The sequence below is a fragment of the Dendroctonus ponderosae genome, unplaced genomic scaffold (genome assembly GCF_020466585.1).
Source record: "Dendroctonus ponderosae isolate FM_Combo_2020 unplaced genomic scaffold, Dpon_F_20191213v2 Dpon_F_20191213_8, whole genome shotgun sequence".
In the NCBI taxonomy this organism is placed as follows: Eukaryota; Metazoa; Arthropoda; class Insecta; order Coleoptera; family Curculionidae; genus Dendroctonus; species Dendroctonus ponderosae.
The window spans coordinates 6032879-6052915 of record NW_026019016.1 but is presented as its reverse complement, the minus strand read 5'-3'; the positions used below and the strand labels follow the sequence as shown (position 1 = coordinate 6052915).

Below are 20037 nucleotides of genomic sequence, written 5' to 3'. Positions count from 1 at the left end.
TGACATTGGTGATTTGTTTTGCTTTGTTCCATTCCACTTTTGCAAGCTTTTGATTCTTGTTTTTTCTATCGTTCAATTCATTCCCATTCACATTAATTTTTGTTACAACTCTCGCTTGTTTACCAACTCAAATAGATAGACAAGTTTTAAGTTTAATTATTAGTTCAAATTGTGGCGAACTCCATTCGCCACTTCTCAAGTAGCAGCTCCAACCGGAACGCATGTGCATACCATTTACGATTTTTAAACCGATTTAAGACTTAATCGCGATCTAATATACATCCATTTATACGAAAGTGTTTCTATTGGCTTGAGATCTGTCAATTCGGTCGTACGAACTGACAGATCTCCAATCATCATCGTATAATCGGATGCGTGGGACAGAGGCTTTAGTAACAAATTTTATTAATAAACAATAATTGATTAGGACAATTCCCTTGGAAACTAAACAACTTACTATATTATAGTTTCAACAAAATATGTGCGTGACAGCTTTGAAATACCTTATATTCGTTTAATAAAAAATATCCACAAGATATTTTTTTAGACGGTTAATAGATCGGAATAAACCTAAATAAAAAAACTCTGAAACATTTACGTTAACAATTAAATTTATTAGTTTTATTAAAGTGTTAATATATAAAATGATACAAAAAAAATTACTATAACAAATCTAAAGCAGACAAACAACATTTAAATGCAAATGGTGCAGCCCTAAACGTAACTGGTTTATGGTAATCCAGTCCCCAAGTGGCTGTTGTGGTAGGCAATGTAAGAGCAGCTTTGTTTGTGACAAAAACCGAATGCAAATTACTCTTTTTAGAATTTGAAACCATAGTTTGTTTTCGATTAATTGCTAGTTCAATTTTTTCAAGCTTCTGGTAGATGTTTGGTAGCTTAAGTATAATCTGCAAAAGTTTCATTATTGAGTATTTATATTCAAAAACTGCTTAACTAAGCTATGATAATGTATATATGTTACTGCGTAAGTGTTGCATCATATTTAATCGATGAAATTACAAGGGTCTAACTAATGGCAAATAATTTGTAATAATCGTATAAATTATTACAATGTCAATATCAAGAAAGCAGTTCAAATATGTCATTAATGCACGTATTGCTATGCACGTAGACCTTCAAGTGACGTTCAACACTCAAGTGACTGTCATAATGAAAAATGCGTTTTATAGTTGCAACTTCGGCATACGGGATTAGATCAATGTATCAACCCATACAAACGTTTTTATAACTCTTGAAGAAATTTTTTTTGTGCTTTTTTTAGCATCATTTAACTAGATTGCGCTGATAAATTAGATGTTTAAAATAAGCACTAACCTTTTTCCATTTGCGCTCTTGTGCGAACAACCATAATAATGTGCACATGGTACAGAAAAGTGGCGCTTCCTTGTCACACCAGTGAAGCATTATGCCGATCATCCCGTCTATGTAATCCGCATTAAAGCTATTCTGTCGAGTCTGTGGGTATTTACAGAATGTAATTAAGATTTGCGTTGCTACATTAATTGTATTCATTTCAGGTAACGATCGCGCGGCAGCCCCTATAATGCTGTACAACTGGTCGGGCAGAATGTTGCTCATTCTAATGGAAACTTCTCGACAATGCCTTACTATGAATTCTGGAAGACAAAATTAAATTCAACATTAAACATGTTATATTCGCCAATCAACAAAATTACCCACCTAAGTCTTCCAAAGCAGCCAGAATCAGATGCAATGAAGAATTCTTTGTGATCATGCAAGTCATTGCATCTTCAGATCGTTGAGCTAACGTTTTGCTTTTCTTGGGCTGTGAGAATCTTCTCTGTTGCAGTTTCTTCAAAGAAGCTAATCGAGAGATGTTTAATTTTCTGAAGACGTAACCTCTCCAAATTGCCTACAAGTTATTTATACTTTTAAGTGTTAATAAAGTAGATAATGACTTCACAATCTTAAACGGGGTATATTACGACTTACTGCTATTCGTGTTTAGAAAACTATGATTGTTCTAAAATAATTTGAAAAAGTACCACTTCTGGTTATAAGAACATAAACACTTAATGGCTTCTTCGGAATGCCTGGATTTTTATAATACAAGTCAATTAGTTCAATCGCAATTGAGGAGATTTGTCTCAAGACATTGCAACTCTTTATTAGTAGCATTTTTTATTGAAAGTCCCCTGTAGACTTTAAAACATTTCGAAAATTAGCGATGCACTGACGGGGATTTTCCGAAAAAATATGTTCATTTACCGGTCCTTTCAATTTTACTTGCATAACAATTGCATTATGCAAAAACTATCCGTCCTATCTTAATCGGGCTTGCGGGTCTCGTTTTGTATTGGAGTCAAGTACTTTTCTCTAAATGTATAGCGTGATTGTGTTATTTTTTTATTGTTTCATTGTTGTAACTTTTAAAATGTTTCAAAATGCGAATAACAACTCATATTCGTTGAGCACCCTGTACAACAAAAAAAATGATGGGAACATACCTGAATCGTTGTAGCTGCTGCATTTTGCCTTTTGAACTCTCTTCTCATTTGGATCGCTTCTTTTGTGAGACACGGAGCAAATTTTCTTCTCGCCAAATAACCTCTGGCAAACTTTTGAATGCAAAGAGTTCCAGCATGGAGCTTCAAGTACAGCTGTCTTTGTTGTTTCATCTTACGATAATATAAGAAATACATCTCAATTATATTAACTGAAGATTTTAATTTTAGAAACCACGTTCTTCGAATTTTCATTAAAACTGTGTCTCTAAATCGCCTTTGAATGATGCAAGTGGCACTTCTGATTTTAAGGTAGTGGTTCATCTCAAGTTTCATTAAGGTTTGAGCTCGGAATCTGCGTTGAATCACTTGTGTTGCCCATTTTAACTTCGAATATTGCCTGGCGCATGATAACATTGAGCGAGTAGCTCTAAAGCGCGATTGCACTGTTACAGTTGCTGATCTTAATAAAATATACTCTGAACGACACAATTTCCCCATTTTCTTGGCTCTGAACCGACGCTGAATAAGAATTGTATATTTTTTCAAAACATCGAAGTTCGATTTCTCCTTTCGCATTGCTTTGATGGCGCGATACTTTTGTTGTATTATAATAGCCATTTTCCTATTCTTTACATATGCGGTTCTATCTTGTCTCATCAAAATGTTGGCTTTATATCGCCGCTGAATATTGACGATTGCTTCCCTATAGCGAAGAAACTCTGTTCTTTGTATCTGCATCATTTTTTTAGCGACATACTTTGTTTGAATGAAAACTATGGCCTTTCTAAGAGATTCATAGGCGGATTTGCACTGCAACATCTCTCGCTTAGCTCTATAAGTTCTCTGAACAAATAGCGTAGTGCATCGCAGTTGCTGATACCGATCATTCAAAACTTTCATATTTTGATAGTTTCGGAAGTATCTCTGAATGGTTATTGCAGCGACTCGTTTTTGTAACAGTTCTTTCCTGCATTGCCGGACTATCAACACACGCCGATAATAGCTTTGGATTGATATGGTAGCTTTTCGTAAGTTTTCGTATGCTTTTGCGGCAATCTTCATTTGCTTTGTGGCATGATAACGACTTTTAATTATGGTCACAGCTTTTTTTAATGTCCAGAAATAATTTCGGCATTTGCGCATTTCCACAACTGAGCGATACCAACGCTGAATTCGAATTGCCGCTCTTTTCTGTTTGATAAACTGATCACGTTGCAAAACTGTTTCTGTTTTTTCTCTATATCGTCTTTGGATACAAAGAACAGCTTTGCGCAGCTCCTCATAGTGAAGACGGTGCTTTTTCATAATCTGTTTAGCCTTGATCTTCCTTTGCAAAATAATGACTGTCCGTCTGAGTTCCAAGAATGATGCTCTACAAGCTCTCATTTCAACCGTGGCTTTGTAACTGCGCTGGATATTTAAGGCAGCATTGCGAATATTTTGATATTGCGCTCGAGTAGCGCGCATCAACTTTAAAGCTATAAATCGCTGTTCAATTAGCAACACATTTCGTTTTAGTGAACAGTACCTGTGTCTGGTAACTCGCATGGAGAGTAGTGATCTATACCATATCTGAATCTTACATGTGGCAGATCTAATTTCAATATATTTTTGTTGATTTTTCAACATCAATTTATTTGCTCTGTGTTTTTGTTGGATCTTTACTACAGCATTCTTTAGCTGAATATAATACAAACGATCTTGCCTGCCTTTGATCTTAGCTCTGAATTGTTGCTGTACGGTTATAGCTGCCATTTTTAATGCTCTGTAGGTTTCCACATCTCTCTTCATTAGCTGTTTAGCAGTGAACGTTCGTTGCAAAAAGACTACACTTTTTCTCAAGGTTCTAAAGTATTTCCTCATTCGATACATTCTGTAATAAGACTGAATGGCAATAGCCGAACGTCGATAAATTAGGAATCTTTTCTGAACTGAGCTTTTTAACAGATTAGCCCTGAATCTTCTTTGAACAAATAGAACAGCATTCCGTAAAGCAAGGTAATACTTCTTTTCTGCTCTCATTGATATCATTGCCCTATACCGACGTTGAATAGTTATGGATGCCGATTTCAACTGTGTAAATTGCCTTTTGGCGTGGTACATTCTATAAAAACTCTGGATCTTGATAGTCGCCTCTCGAAGTGCGCTGTATTCTTTGTGACAATTCTTCATTAACAACTTAGCTCTAAAACGTCTTTGAGTTATTAAGACAGCCCTTTTTAAATTTGTGAACTTCTGCTTTTCAATCAGCATGGATTTTCTGGCTAAGTACGCATACTGTAGGGTAAGAGCAGCTTTCCTAAGCCGTATAAATTTCCGGCGGCAAATAAAGCGCCTAATATTTTTCTGAATAACCATAGCTGCATCGACCCTTCGCCTGTAATTGTGTCTGATCAACCATCCCTTGGAATAGGCCTGAAGCTTTACAATGATATAGCGCTGCTTTTCGAAATTACGGCGACAAATAATCATTCGGAAAAATCTTTGCAGCTTGATTACAGCACGAAGTTGTTTTTGATCGTTAATATATGTTTGAAGAAATTTACCTAAGGCACAATAAAGCTGAATTTTCTTTTGCCGCCTGTACCACGACTGAATTTTTTGTGCGGCGCTTTCTCTACATTGGTGCACTCTCTGTAACTTACGTCGTTTCAGCTGCACCGGTAAGCTCCTAAACCAAGTCTGAACTGTTGTTGCACTTTTTACCATTAGAGGGGCTTCAAACTTGTATATTATTTGCCACAGAAATGACAGGGTCTTGTTCCGGTGGCCGTCGACAATATCCTTAGGAATTATATCATACATTATTTCATATCCAGTTTCTTTCAGAGATGTAAACACCAGCTGCATATTGTGAATTTTCTGTAGCCGAGAAATGGCCGGCACACGAAGTCTGGGAGTGAGGTCATTTCTCATCTGGATGATCTCCATTACTTTAGCGAGTCTCACGCCATCACGCAAATCGACACCCAGGTTCTGAACACCATATTCAAATTCCTCAATGTACGACTGAGAATGGTTCACTACATATCCTATGCATCTGAGGTATTTGGTGATATCCCCTACTGCTGCCAAGGTTTCTCTAGCAAAGTGAATCAGCATCTGCTTGCTTGCCTTTTCAGCGGCATTTTTACAGAATAAGCATGGGTCATGCTGTATCAATTTCTCCGATTTCGATCTATCCAGAAAGTACACCAGTATAAGAAATCTTTTTAAGATCATTTTTTTTACTTCTGACGAGTAATTTGGAGCATACATGCTCTTGTATTTTTTCAACAAATAGGGATCCTTCAGAAACCTTTCTAGAAGGAAATTAGCCAAACCTTGCGAATCAGAATTTGATCTTAATGGAATCACTTCGTTATAAATCGTTTCCAAACCGATTCTCAACCATAAAGGGTTATATCCCAACAGTAAACGGATTATGTTAGACTTTAACTTTAGATTCAAGTGGATGTCCATGTCACTGCGAATTGATAATTTTCCCGTCTCAACGACTAGACATACTTTTTGCAAGACATCACTCATTTGCTTGGATCTGAACAAGTTTTGAGCTTGCTTTCTCAACTGATAAAGTTTCTTGTTTGTATGGTATTCAACAGACATTTTTTCTTTGGAAGGAGCTAAAGGTACGGATTCGGTAGTGCATGCTTGCCAAACTTTTGCAATATCAATTTCACTTTTAGCATCTAACCCCTTCGGCGGTGTTAAAAGAGTGTTTAGCCACTTTTCAAAGTTCTTCTCTTGCTGGTTAAACCAATTCTCATTGCTGTAAATCGAATACGTCATGAATGGATCTATTATATTTGCATACAGGAAAGGATTCTTGATAATCACAGTTTGGTTTGTTGTTTCCGATATACACGTAATACGATTATGGCGACTTTCGCCACTAGACCTAGAAAATTGTCTCAAGTTTAGTCCACTCGTGCTTTTTGATAACCGAAAAGCGGGAACAGATGACGTTTGGAATCGCTCTCTTTTGCTTGGCAGCTCTCCAATTATTGAACTTTTGCGTTTGTTGCCGATTTGTAAACTGAATCCAGTAGTACATGGAGAAACATCTAATATATTAACTGACTCGTCTTTCACGTAAGTTCCTCCACTGAGGTCAGTTTTCAAAAATGTATCCGAACTACAGTTGTTGACTACATATGTCTCTGTGCTAACATTGCTCTTTAGGCAAGTCGTTCCTACATTCAGAAGAGACTGACTTACAGGCCCAACGGCCTGTCCAAAAAAATTCGCTACGTTACTTGAATTTTCCAAGGAAATATCAATTGATGCTGGTTTCCTGGTCGTTGAGTTGCTAAGAGGAGTGAACAAACTATCACAGCCATCTCTGTTTGATCTTCTTTCATAATTATCAGCATTGGCACTTATTAACAATTGTTCTAAGCTAGGCGTCGACGCTCTGGCATGCCCTTTTCGCAATAATGGTGACTCCAGACTATCCCACAGTTCATTAGACGTATTTATGGCAAATATCTGTTTAGTATCTGAAAGACTGTTTTTAGTACCAAAAGAATAATCGGGACTTTTCTTTTGCGGACTGTCGATATTTATAGATGGCATCAACGGAGGGCGAACTGTAAATGTTTCTCTTCGTGGATCTGCAAATGCACTTTCGAATGGAGGTAATCCGTGCATCACTGACCCTTTCGTCTGAAACATCCATACCTTTTCGTCGACAAATGATTTCACGTTTGAAACATTGGTTATTGAATATTGCAATGGCTGCTTCGAGAAGCAAGGAGAAACATTTTCCTTTTCGATCTTTGAACGGCTGGTTGATGCAGTTGGCATCTTTGACGAGTTTCTCTGAGAACTAAACTTTTTTGTCGGAGATACGGTTTTTCTGGTTAGTTGACATGATATGGCCTTTGAATTGTTTTTCTTTACTGTCCTGCCCACTTTCGTTTCCTGTAAAGAAGACTACCGATCAGTCTAATCTAACTAAATAATTCTACTTATATGCTGACGAAACTGCACTGATTATGCACGATAAAGATGGACATCAAAGGCTGTAGAGCAATATCAAAGACTAATAGACAAGGGATCGACGCTAATCCACAATTATATGGTTCCGTAAATGGAGATAGAAAACGCGCAAATTAAAAGATCAACTTTTACCAAACCTTCAAATAAAAGTCAGCTCTTTAGCAATGATAACAGACGGGATCAGAACTGCTCTAAATCAAGAGGTAAAATACCTAAGACAAAAAACTAAAATTTAAAAACGTGCCTAACATGTAAATTATTGAAAAGGCAAAACACTTCCGCTCGCTAATTTACAAAGACAAAGAAATACAACCAAAAACAGCCACAAAAATATACACAGCAGTTTGTAGACTCCTGCTGGACTAAAGGCGCGAACAGACAGAGCAATGCACCTCAAAACTAAGCAATGCAATACAAACAACCGAAGGGATTGCTCTAAGATCTTTAACAAAATGAAGACACCCCAAAACCCACTACAAATCTCATGAAACCAACGATTGTACGATCCAACAAACTTAACGGCGACGGAAATATTGCTCCACAAACAAAATTAAATAACTCTTATAACAATACTGAATCTATCTTGTCTAACTAACACGAGAAACCAGACAATTGAATATTCCAATCAGAATTATACTCGAACACTTACAAACACAATCAAACTAACGAGTTAACATAATAAGATTGTGAAATTAGAATCAGCTTAGATCAATTGAAGATATTAATGATAAAACAGACTAAATATAGTTTACATAAAAGAAGTAGCATAATATACGATACGATAATTTCCTAAATGTCAGATTTAGATCAATAACTTTTGAGCCTGTATGTTTCCAGGTAGTAGATCAGATCAGTAGAAATTCAGTGTTTCTATACTTAAATCTTAGATCATTAGAACTCTAATTTTCGACTAATATCATAGCACTTACCGTTAATTCAACAGATCTAAATATGATAAATATATTTTTGTTCATCTGTTGTCCATCGCAAAACACTAATTTATGTCTGCACACTTCTTCTTTAACGGGTCTCCATGTTACTTCCAATAGACGATTAGTTCCTTTTTGAAGCTTGCATTCACTCCAGCTTAGAACCACGTCCATTTCATCTGGCATATGTTTTTCTATAAACAGCTAATTAAAACCAAACAAATTAGATGAAATGGAAAGTACATTCAAATCTACAAGTTCTACTGTTAGGAAACAAACACTCGAAAAGTTTAATCAACATCGTTGCAGGTATTCAATATTAATCCAATATGGTTACGAGTCCATACCGACGCACAGATTAAAATATGTATTTATAAAAAAATTGCCTTCCCCTGTAGAGTGAACGTGATGTAAAAATTTTCAGTGTGTTTTGATTAGAAAAAAACAAGTAGAAACAATTCGTGATGCAAGTTCGATTCTTAAGCTGCATTAGAGTTAAATAGACGGCTGATTTATAATTTGTTAGTTTCCTTTGCCATCCAACGACAAGTTTTTTCCCTTACATTTTGTGTTAATCTGATTCCTTTATGGGTTTTTACTGGGGTTTCATAAACGACTTTTAGATGCCAAACAAAATAATCCAAAGGATTAAAATTGGGCGAGCGTGGCGGCCCTGTGACAATATTCTGTACAAACGTAAATTTACACAAATCATTGAGTAACTAGGGCGCTGCATTTCATTAAATATCTAAAAACATGTAAAATGTGAAAAAATATTCAAGACAAAATAGTTTCCAAATGAATCTGAAAAGCCCTATGGAGCCGTTGCATTCAAATTACTTTTTTGTTCAATCTTTGATTGAGCGAATTTAAGGGAGAGGGCCCACAAAATAAACTTTCAAAAAGACTGGATGTTTGTAGCCGACTTTTAGTACAGTGAGTACAAGATGTGTTTTCACATATTTCTATCTTATCATCGTTACAATGAAATTTGAAAGACACCATAGTAAACGCAAAACTCACATCGATGTCAAATCCTGTAGGATTTTTCACAAGTAGTTTTCTGGTTGCTGCAGTACCTGCCAAAACATTGTTAAACTCCAGTTTTGGACTGGCTGTAAATGGGGCAAGCGACACAACTTCCACTCGGGACTCCTCGTCATTAACTTTCCTCGGCACAGTACATTTGGCCCTCTTTTGAACCCCAGGGGAAATCTAAAATTAGATAATTTATCGTTCAAAAACACGACAACTACAAACTGTTTTAATATAAACGTTTATGCTTCATATCATGCGTTACTCTTTCTGTCCATGTGAAGCAATAAAACAAAAATATGTTATTCCACCATTATAATGTAACATTTTCTACACATACACTGTGTCCAAGTTAAGAAGGGCCAGGATGGGGATACGGCAAATCGCAAAGTTGATTAAATGGGAAAAACGTTGCGCAATTAGAAGAGCTCTCTAAAACGTCCGATTAAAATTTCGGTTTCTGATTTATTTGAAAAAAAGCCGGCATTTCCGAATTACGATTATATTATGTTTTGACTTAATAACGAATCTGGAGAAAAACCGACTGCCCGTTCTCACAGCAACTTTAAGTCAGCGAGGGAAATACATAATCAGTTTTATACTCCGACGTTTTGCCTTGTGAAAGAAACAGTCATCAACTGTGTTTTTCAAACATCTTCCGCTCTGTCTGTTTAACAGTAAATTTGAAAACGTCTTTTATTCTGATTTAACGAGCACATGTGAAGGTGTAATTATGTTTTTTCTTGTAATTTAAAAAAATATATTATTGTGGAAATTGTGAATACCATTGTGGAGATTTTTGCGATTGGAGATAAAAGTGCAGCAGAATAAATTAATAAAGATTTAATGTAAAAGGAAAAAGTTTTTGTTTGTTCCGAAAAATGCGAAAAAATGAAGACTCGGGTTCATGATTTGTTCAATATTTTAAATGATTTTCGATTTCTTCATTATTTTTGGTAATAGTGGACTATATTTACATAAGTTGTTTTCATGTAATCAAATTACAGTAAAAAAAATTATTACAGTAAATAGCGCAAAATGTACACTCGAAAACTAGTCGTGTTCTGAACTACAAAAAAATCATGCTTATTAAACACCAACAAAGACATAGTTTTGCAAATATTCATGTAAATTAAATAATTTATGAGCCAGAAAAAAATTAAATACCTTCTGTAAATTTTGTTTTTTCCATTTTGACCATTAATTTGAGGGTATGTCAAAAAGTGTTAAATACAGCCGTTTTAGATTTTTTATTATCTACAATTATGCCATTGAACGTTTTCCACTAGGAGGTCACGTTTCGCCGCTAATCGCAAAAAACCGTTTACAACCCGTTAAACTGCTTCCCCATATCCAGTGCTTTTGTTTAAAATTTATTTTTGCTTTGGACCTCAACTGCATTTTCCACCTGGTCTTTGCCTGATATATTTTTTTAATTAAATGCCTTCGCCTTTATCAGCATATTCATATCAGCACGAATAAAAAAACCTCGTCCAACAAACATTTCACATATTTTAGTTCTAAAATATAGGAATGCGAATATGGATGAAGCTTTTACCCAGCTATATTAATCAATTTGCGCATTTGGCAATTGGTAGTTTTTTCAGTTTCAATTAATTGTGATCTGACATGAGGAATTCTAGCTAACTATTTCAAACACATCGACTTAATTACTCTGTTGAGTACCTATTAAGCTGAAAACACTATTTACCTGGAAAAACATAACTGCAGAAACTATCACTGGTGCGTACAAAACTTCCACCAACACCAATATCGAAACATTAAACAAATAGAGTTTGATCTTATATCAATKGATAAAGTATCTATATTTACAACAAACCGTTTCACTTTAAATTTCTCAACGGAAAGGCAATGTCACAGAACACCTGAGCGTTGTCATTTGTCTTTTGTGGCAGACTTCAATCCCATAGATAAATACACGCTGTTGAATCAGAGAACATACCCCCTTAGAATGGAAACTGCAATGATAGGTTATGGAGATAAATTCAGCTCTCCACGTAGTGGTATGCGCACACAAACTATGGGAATGTGAGGAATTTCTCCGATATTTGACTCCTAATGATTGCATTCACCAAGTTTTATTAGGCCGAAAAAATCAGTTATCAGCCTAATAAATATTGCACTCCCCATAAAAGACGTTAACAATAATTGGTAACCCAATAATTGGTAATGTCATTACAGTAATTGCAATTTTCGAGAAATAATAAAATACATATATTTCGTACTTAGGAAAGTATCTGATAATTCAGCACCCTCAATTTCTTGGCATTTAGAAGCCGCCTTCATTAACTTTATAATTATCTTCTTCGAATGTATGTATGCTCGCACTAACTGTATTCATTTATCTATTTATTATCTAGAAGAATCAAACTTATTTGTTAGTTACCTGGCTTTCAGATCAGATTTAAAGTTGGTCAGCATTCCATGTTAAATTCGTGCATCTACTATCAAATACTGAATACTAAGCTCAGCAAGTCAGGAATTAATATAATTGTGGCAACTCCGTTGGTAAACTTTTATGACACCGTCCTTAACGAATTTGACATTGACAGGGACGTAACAAGATTCAACGTTCCGCTTTGATTTTGGTGTTTTTCTTGTATCTTGCACATTTTAATTACCTTTTTCAAGGAAGTCCAGCACCTTATTTCAGTGTTTAATGAGAAAGCTTCTTTAGTAGCGAGGTGAGTGTCAGTTATTAAAACCCTTCCAGCCTATTAAGCCGATCAAAATTATTACAGAGCAAAATGGACATGAAAGGCGACCTGGATCTCAGTGGCAAATTAATTATTAAAATTCAGTTTGGCGATGATATTCGAAGAATTCCAATACACAACGAGGCCATTACGTACGACGAATTAGTTTTAATGATGCAACGAGTTTTTCGGGGCAAACTATCTGCAAATGACGATATTACTTTGAAGTACAAAGACGAAGGTAACTAACTGGCTTTTGTTTAGTAGTGTTTCCAGTAAGGAAAGCGTGCCAATATCATACATTAAATATTGCAACTGCTATATGGCGTACTATCAAAGTTAAATCCTTGTTTCGCGTTGTTTGCAGATGGCGATCTAGTGACAATTTTTGATAGCACTGATCTATCATTTGCCATCCAGTGCAGTAGAATACTGAAGCTGCAAGTTTTCCTAAACAAAAAGTGTGAGACTGACAACATTTCCCGGACTGACGTAGCCAAGCTGAAGCAGCAAATTAGAACTATCCGCGATCACGTGAATAAACTGCTGGACTATGTCGACGAAGTCAAGACCGCCAAGCCTGCCTCACATAGACAAGGTACGATTAACATCTACCACTCTATGATTAACATTGCACTATAAAAGGTCCTGCCGTTTTCTAGAGTGCAGCGATTTTGCCCTAGAGTCCAATGCCCCCAATAGTACTGTAAGCAAAGTCAATTCAAGCGAGTTCGACCCCCTACAGGAGAAGCACCAAAAGAATGGCACTGAGGACCAAAAGCCGCCTTCAAAGCCCTCTACACCTCAGGTAAGTATCTATGCACACGGAGTGCACAAAGATACATGCGATAGTTGGCTTTGCAGAATGAGGGTTCGAATTCGAGGCCCCAGTCAGCATCCATGATTTCTCAGCAGTCTGCATCTCAGCAGCAGCAGCAGCAGCAGCCTGTGTCCACGTCAGCTGCAGCAGTGAATTCACACATGAACGACTACTTTGCTAGGAGTTCTTTGGGAATGCAGTATCCAGGTCTGTCTGCATATCCACAGCAGTACAATTTTCCGTCAACTGGGTATGTTGTATGTATTCTTGTTTTTACTTCATTGTAGTGACATTGGTGGAGCATGGCATGGCAGCACAAGAAAGTGGTTTTGTAGTATTTTTTGTTATTGGGCAGTTTTGGAGCTGATCTGATCAGGGTGTGGCGTTTATTTATGTTTAGTTAGATGCTTGCTCTCTGCTCCAGAAATATTTCACAACGTCCTTTTAGTAGAGTTAGATGCTGGAGCAGTCCTGGAAATACAATAGAAACTTGTTTGGTCATGTGCATACCTGTATGCCCAATGAAATGCGACTAGTCAGTTTGAAGTTGTTGTATTTTAGCCGCATTGATTTTGTTTGTTTAGAATAGTGTTCTATGTGTGTCTACATGGCGTTATACAATGTTTGATTGCAGCCGATACGTTCCCCAAGTGATGGACAGTTCCCAAGTTCCAAGTTCAAACGCGTTTGCAAACCCACCCCAAGGTAGCATACCTTATCCTACTCAGCAACAATACGGGCACCCGCCGGGCAGCGTAGTCTATCCCCCCGGACAGGCCAACCCTTATTCTAAGGCGTTCACGCAGCCCAACCCCCAGCAGCACGGATACCTGCCCCCTCGTCAATAAGTCTGTTTTAATTTCATGAAACAAAATGAGCACGATCTACTAGTAGGATGCGTTAAATCGTTTAGCGCTATCGTTTTAATGGATTGTCTTCTCGTCATGTTTAGCACTAATTTCTAATTTTGATATTAAACACCATTCTGCAAATAAAAGCCACGTTTATGCCGAATGAATAGTTGATTCGTTGCAAATTCTACAAGGCAAATGTGGCATTTATTGTTGAAATGGTTCTGTTGTTTTTTTTACCTTTGCATTAATAATTGCCTTTCACTTTAATTATCAGTACATTTTGTAGCCTTTAAGCAATAAAGTGTGGGCAACAGCAGTTTGTCTTAGAGTATTTTGTGTTATTTACGGAAAATCTGGTTTTTTAACTAGATGATAAAAGCTGCCCCATCTAGTCTGTAGTTGGGAAATTCTGAACCACAGAGTTGTGCAGCCCTTCAGCTCCCTGTGCAAGTCCATTATACGTTATACATATTTTATGTAACCTTTTAGTCTCAGTACCTGTATAAGACGATCATTTCCGCAGTTTTGATGCCCACCTGCCGCTTTACAATCTTTCTTAAATTGCCCTTATTTAATACTGTTTCCGTTTGTTCATTACTTCTTCCATATACTTTTTAACTAAGTACTTATACTTAATCCGAGATGGTTTCTTGTTGCTGGACCTGGAGGCGGTCAAAATGCTGATGACTAGTTTCGACTGCCTTCCATTACGGAGGTAGTGTAACTTTCTTCTTACAATCTTACCATATAAACAGAGCCGAGACGATCTAGAAGAACAACACTCAACAGTAAGTCTTCACGCCCTTTTTTCCAATTCTTACGATTCTTGGGAAAGCATGTGCTTGTCCAGACCGTTTCTGATGCAGGCGTCAATCTAGAGCTCAGGGATCATCGCACTGAAAACTAAAAACCCGAATAAAATATCACTTGACGAGTGGCAATTTTGTATGATCAGTAAATGCCAAGATATTCTACCTGAAAATGCACCTGCTGCAGTGTTTCGTTTGGGTCCGTATTTCAAGAAGAAATTGTTCTTAATCGGAGTTCTGCAAAATAATGTGTAGAATCGCACTTGGAAATAAAACAATGAGTTTTGCTGTATTTAAAAACAGTGGTTAATTGTCTACACAATGAATCCTTTAGTATTAAAATTATCATACATCTTAGTATGAAGGATGTATTTATTTCAGCAAATCGTTTGAAGCTCAAAAACTGTCCGCATATTATTAATATATAACAGTATCCTCCATAGGGTTACATGTATGAGTTTAAGAGACAGACGGTATTATCTCATCACAGTTCTATCACAGGTCCCGTCCATGCATAAACTCAGTACCTTACGTTTACTAATTCAACGTCTTCGATAGAGCAACTTGATTCCTAATTAACATATTGTAAAAATAGATGTATCAGTACATAAAGTTAGAACGCCTGTCCGATGCCACTAAAAATGTCACGAAAAATATATTGTAAGTCTGACTAGCTTGTTTGCCTAATCACTCCAATGATTAAACGCAATTTTAAATACAACACATAAAAACAATATGAGTTAGTGAATTTCTTAACCTAAGTATCAACGAAAACAACGCAATTCTGCCTGAAAAGATTGGCTGGCGATTGAACCATTGCGGGCTGAATTTAGCATGATCAACACAAGCATTAGCAACGAAACTTAAAATATTTAAGGCACAAACGCAAATTATTGCTGTCCATCGCACGTTAAACATACTGCCGACGATGCACGTAATTTAACAGCAAATATAGAGTGGACTAAGGGCAGCAAATATAGAGTGGACTAATGACCCTTAAAAATTAGTACTAAAATATTCAACTTAAAGGCCGAAATTAATGTCACAAATTAGGAAGTCACAAAATTTAAAGTTAATGACCAAACGCTTACTTTCAACGTATTGTCGCCATCAATTTCGGTTATCCGAGTTAATTACTTAACACCGAAATACGGTTGAAATTGTCGGTCCCTTGAACTAGCGGGCATACAGGGCGATTATAAATCTTCTATTCGCCTATCAAACACAAACAGTATCGCATTTCGTACACAATGAACAGTCACAACCAGAAAATGTAACTCACTAATACAGGTCATTAATCACGTATCGTCCTGTGTATCTTCGTCAGAGTTCAGTTTGGTGCTGCCTGTCGTACCGGCATTGCAAATACGGCACTTGCAGCATACGATGCAAGGCGCAGCCAACAGCAACAGCGGGGAGGCCACCAACAGAAGAATTCCGAATCCAGCAAATATGCCAATCACCTGCGTCCGATGCCAGATCACAGAAGCGCGCGAGTGTCCCAATTTGTTCTTACAAGGGCCCTTATCGTAATGGCGAAGCAAAAAATCGTCCTAAGAACAGTAAAAATTGCAGCTAAAATACCTTTTAAGGCGCTTAACATTTCCACTTCTCGTCCGTAGGAAGTGTGTACTTACATCTAAACTAGCCAGGCAATACCAACAAAAAACATGCTTGCAGCGCTTGCACATCATTTGGGCACAGCCTTCGTCCTTCTCGATGGGCACCCCACACATTGGACAGCATTTGATCAGATCGGAGTCAAAAGGAATGCCAACGTCAGGTACTGATTTTCCTTCCTTCGCTAAACGTTTTCCGTGCTCCTCACAGGACGCTCCTGAAAAGAAGTACATATTTTGGTTTCGATCTACATTCGATGTTGAATCATCTTGGAGTTATTCGCGATTAGTGCAAACCAGCCATATTTTCCGCCTTTCGATATAATAGCAATAAGCACATATTTACCTTCATGCCATTCCAGCTTGCAGTTGCTGCAGAAATCAGTCGAACAAGTGGGACATAAGACACATTGGGGGGAACAGGGCTGTGCAGGACACAATCGGCACACGGTCTCGCAACCTGCTCGCGGACACCACGTACGGTTTTTGTCCAATTCTACTTCTATAAAGAAAAAAAGGTCAGTACTTAAGACTGTTGAAGAAAGAGACATGCTGACCTCTATTAAGTCTATACTTTTGGTGTTTCTCCAACAGTTCGTTTCCACCCAGTCTTCGAATCTCATCTTGTTGCAAAACTCCCTGAGATGAGCATTGTGCGTCCGGACACGAAATGTCGTATGCCCCTTGCGAAATTTCAAATTCCACATATGCCTTCATACACTGAAAAATCCTGAACATCAGTATTTACTTGCTTTTCTGTTCAACTGTTCACCGTATGTATATACTGTGCATAAACCTAAATCTCACCTTTAAACAAAACGCACATTCACACTGAATAATTCGCACCACAAATGCGGCAGGTACCTCGTCGAGACAGAGTTTACAGAGAATAGGGGGCAAGTTTTCGGGCGTTAAAGGGACCCGAAAAAATCCTCCCGATGAGTCTAGCGAGTAGCGCGAGCCTGACGTGAGTGATAATAGGCTGGAGCAGCGTGAGCAAATTCGACTCTCTGGAGCTTTCCGAAGTCGGTTTTGAGCCTGAATTGGCTCTATAGAAGACGAGCTGGAGGCAGACCTAAAGGCAAATAATCGTTAAACTAGGGCGGACACCCGGACACAGGAATATAATAACTGCTTCATATCAATTTTCAGCAAATTGCCACATACAGAGAGGACTAACAGGGTGTTTTCATTGCATCAAAAATTCCCACAAACTGAATATTAATCTATGGTAATATATATACATATATGACAGATTAAATAAGTTTATACCATCTACCTATTACTATTTTGTTAAATATTTAATAAACAAATTCAGCTAAAATTCAAATTATTCATGAATTTCTAAAACGCAATCCTATTGGTTGTGACGTCTCTAGTCATATAAATGGCGGATTGTTTACGTTCTGTGCATGGTGTTTAGATGTGTGGTTGTGTTTCATTAATTATTTTGTGGATTTAAATAATTTATAGTTTGTGTTAAACTAAAAAATGGCTTCAGAAGGATTCCTTAAAGCGTCAACAAACAATTTACCATGTGTTCATATTTTTATGGTTACCGAATTTTTAAAAAACCACGAACGCTTTAATTCAGCCGAATCTAAGGGTGTCAAAGCAGCAGCGTAAGTAAAAATCCGTAAATTCATTATTAGTTACTCTCTCCTTAATATACTCATCTGTCTGTATTGGTTTAAATTAGGTAAATATACATTCGGAATTCACTTATTCAACAACCTCACATGGCTGCTTTAAAAGTAAAATGAACTCTTAAATTTGTAATTTGTATTAAAAAACATTGATTTTGATTAGGAACATCACGTCTAGCTGCTTTGAACCATAAAGCTTTACGTGCATAATCATGGGGAACGGTTGGAAAGAGTTTGTTCGGAGCACTTATTGAGGCATCCTGGCACAAAACACCACTTATTTTGTGATCCATACATGTCACTATTTTCCATTATGCAAGATAATAATAATCAAAAAATAATGATAATCACAATAACTTAAATAATAAAACAAAGCTGCGAAAACAACAAAATAAACACGAGACACTTTGTTAATATGACCTGCTACGTCAGAATCGGCAAGCGACGATACGGATTCGGCGTTTTCTGCGGAAAATATCTGATTTGAATTTAAATTCGCTTTAAAATTATTATGGACTTTTTTGCGAAAAAAATTATATCAGTGTAATGTTTGCCATAACTACTTTCTATATATCAACATTAAAAAAAGTGAAAGCACCCTATTGTGAAGAAGCTGAAATTTTGGGCTTTTGAATGCAGTTTTCAAATGCCTAGAAGTGCAGCCGGATTTAGGACCAAAATTTTGCCTTTTGACACCCTCCATACTCGTACGCTCAGAACGACCCCAATAGAGGTCCGACGTTGATATGCCAAGCAACTGAAAAAGCCGAAGTTTCGGGTGTTTAATCCCGTTTTTCAGATGCAAAAAAATTGTAAAAATAGTAAAACTACGGTAAAATTACGCCGAAAAAACTCGCGTTTTTACCCTCCACACTTCATTTCAGTCGAAGTCCGATTAAGGTCCCCCAAGTTCGAAAAAACGGCAAAACTGCGGCAGAATTACACCGGAAAAAAATAATTTTTGAGAGTTGGGTTAGGTAGGGCCTTTTTCAAAAATTGGTAGCCACCAAACTGGAGATTCCAAAGCGCTGAAATTTAGGGAGTATAGAGATAAAAGGTCTACCGGGAATCCATGAGAATTTCAAGAAATTTAAACTTTCGATTAGTTTTTCCCGGACGCTCAAAAGCAGGACTATACATACATGTCACTATTTTCCATTATGCAAGATAATAATAATCAATAAAATAATGATAATCACAATAACTTAAATAATAATACAAAGCTGCGAAAACAACAAAATAAACACGAGACACTTTGTTGATATGACCTGCTACGTCATAATCGGGATCGGCAACCGACAATACGGATTCGGCGTTTTTGGCGGAAAATATCTGATTGGAATTTAAATTCGCTGTAAAATTATTATGAAGCTTTTTTTTTAAAAAAGAAAAAAATTATATCAGTGTAATGTTTGCCATAACTACTTTCTATATATCAACATAAAAAAAAAGTGAAAACACCCTATTCACCACCAGTGTTATTGGTGAGCATTGAATCTCCCCCTAATTTCTTTATATGGTTATAAAGTGTCCCCCATGAACGTGAGATAGACCATGAAAAGTGTTAAAAACGGACCTCAAAATAGTAGTAAGTGCCAACACAGTTTCGCATTTTCTCAAGTTTGCAAAGCTACCGGTAGGCTTCAAAATAGTGGGTGATTGTGCGTTCTTTTTGGAAACCAGCTGGTCGCTTTCTTCAGCGCTGCTACCACGACGTCCCTTGCGAAATCGGGCGAGCATCCCGCCCGTAGAAATAGGCTCGGGCAAATGTGTCGGCACCGGCTCATTGATGGCGGGTGGCGGTGAACAGACGACTGTAGCCGCGCGTTTTGGAAGCGGCTCTAACAAATTGTCGTGCTCAGCCACTTTTCCTAAACGAATAAAAACCGTTAAATGGCATACAACTAAGTCTAGTTTACATTTCAAAAGCCAGCAAATCCGCAACAGTCCATACAAAAACAAAACAGAGCATAAATCCGTTTGATCACGACTACAATAGCGCCCCATACACGAGCGAAACATCTGTCATATCTGATACGTGGCGAGCCAAATTCGAAGAAATATCGGTGCGTTAATGGTTAACCACGAGCCAGATACGATTCGGTGCGAATTTCGTAC

The 20037-nt window shown here is 37.2% G+C and overlaps 3 protein-coding genes and 1 long non-coding RNA gene across 12 annotated transcripts in view; 2 read left to right on the top strand and 2 right to left on the bottom strand.

Moving 5' to 3' along the window:
* Positions 1 to 634: 634 nt before the first annotated feature.
* Positions 635 to 11665, bottom strand: LOC109534395 (protein abnormal spindle-like). The gene is made up of 7 exons (XM_019900064.2): positions 11166 to 11665; positions 9443 to 9634; positions 8420 to 8623; positions 2490 to 7412; positions 1702 to 1894; positions 1336 to 1637; positions 635 to 908 (listed from the first exon to the last, which is right to left on the bottom strand). Exons 1-7 carry the CDS (start codon positions 11175 to 11177, stop codon positions 663 to 665), a joined length of 6072 nt encoding a protein of 2023 aa, XP_019755623.2. The 5' UTR covers positions 11178 to 11665; the 3' UTR covers positions 635 to 662.
* LOC109534396 lies at positions 1369 to 1954 on the top strand. The gene is made up of 2 exons (XR_002171628.2): positions 1369 to 1478; positions 1539 to 1954. It is a non-coding gene; the product is annotated as an uncharacterized LOC109534396 (long non-coding RNA).
* Positions 11666 to 11992: 327 nt separating the features above from the next.
* Positions 11993 to 14173, top strand: LOC109534354 (protein TFG). 3 transcript variants are annotated; one of them, XM_048669262.1, is made up of 6 exons: positions 11993 to 12159; positions 12217 to 12412; positions 12539 to 12769; positions 12834 to 12979; positions 13024 to 13241; positions 13626 to 14173. In XM_048669262.1, the coding sequence occupies exons 2-6, from the start codon at positions 12223 to 12225 to the stop codon at positions 13837 to 13839; spliced, it is 999 nt and encodes a 332-aa protein (XP_048525219.1). In that variant the 5' UTR covers positions 11993 to 12159; positions 12217 to 12222; the 3' UTR covers positions 13840 to 14173. The 3 variants fall into 3 exon arrangements, with proteins under 3 accessions (XP_048525219.1, XP_048525220.1, XP_019755568.1); XM_048669263.1 differs by having other exon boundaries at positions 13024 to 13248; XM_019900009.2 differs by having other exon boundaries at positions 11994 to 12159; positions 13036 to 13241.
* Positions 14174 to 14936: 763 nt separating this feature from the next.
* Positions 14937 to 20037, bottom strand: part of LOC109534357 (E3 ubiquitin-protein ligase RNF144A) — an 11513-nt gene continuing 6412 nt past the window's right edge. For all 7 annotated transcript variants that reach the window (XM_048669256.1, XM_048669252.1, XM_048669254.1 and 4 more), the window contains 6 exons: positions 19496 to 19790; positions 17081 to 17348; positions 16831 to 16993; positions 16620 to 16775; positions 16292 to 16491; positions 14937 to 16207 (listed from right to left, as the gene is read on the bottom strand). In XM_048669256.1, the coding sequence (XP_048525213.1) occupies positions 15953 to 16207; positions 16292 to 16491; positions 16620 to 16775; positions 16831 to 16993; positions 17081 to 17348; positions 19496 to 19790 (1337 nt within the window). In that variant the 3' untranslated portion in view covers positions 14937 to 15952. The remainder of the gene's footprint in view (positions 16208 to 16291; positions 16492 to 16619; positions 16776 to 16830; positions 16994 to 17080; positions 17349 to 19495; positions 19791 to 20037) is intronic.

Coding starts and splice junctions, on each gene's coding strand:
- LOC109534354 (XM_048669262.1), top strand. CDS start 12,223: ATGGACATGAAAGGCGACCTGGATCTCAGTGGCAAATTAATTATTAAA. Junction 12,770..12,833: donor GCCTGCCTCACATAGACAAG/GTACGATTAACA, acceptor GCCGTTTTCTAG/AGTGCAGCGATTTTGCCCTA. Junction 12,980..13,023: donor CAAAGCCCTCTACACCTCAG/GTAAGTATCTAT, acceptor TACATGCGATAG/TTGGCTTTGCAGAATGAGGG.
- LOC109534395 (XM_019900064.2), bottom strand. Junction 7,413..8,419: donor TTAGATCTGTTGAATTAACG/GTAAGTGCTATG, acceptor TCTTCTTTACAG/GAAACGAAAGTGGGCAGGAC. Junction 1,638..1,701: donor GGCTGCTTTGGAAGACTTAG/GTGGGTAATTTT, acceptor TTTGTCTTCCAG/AATTCATAGTAAGGCATTGT.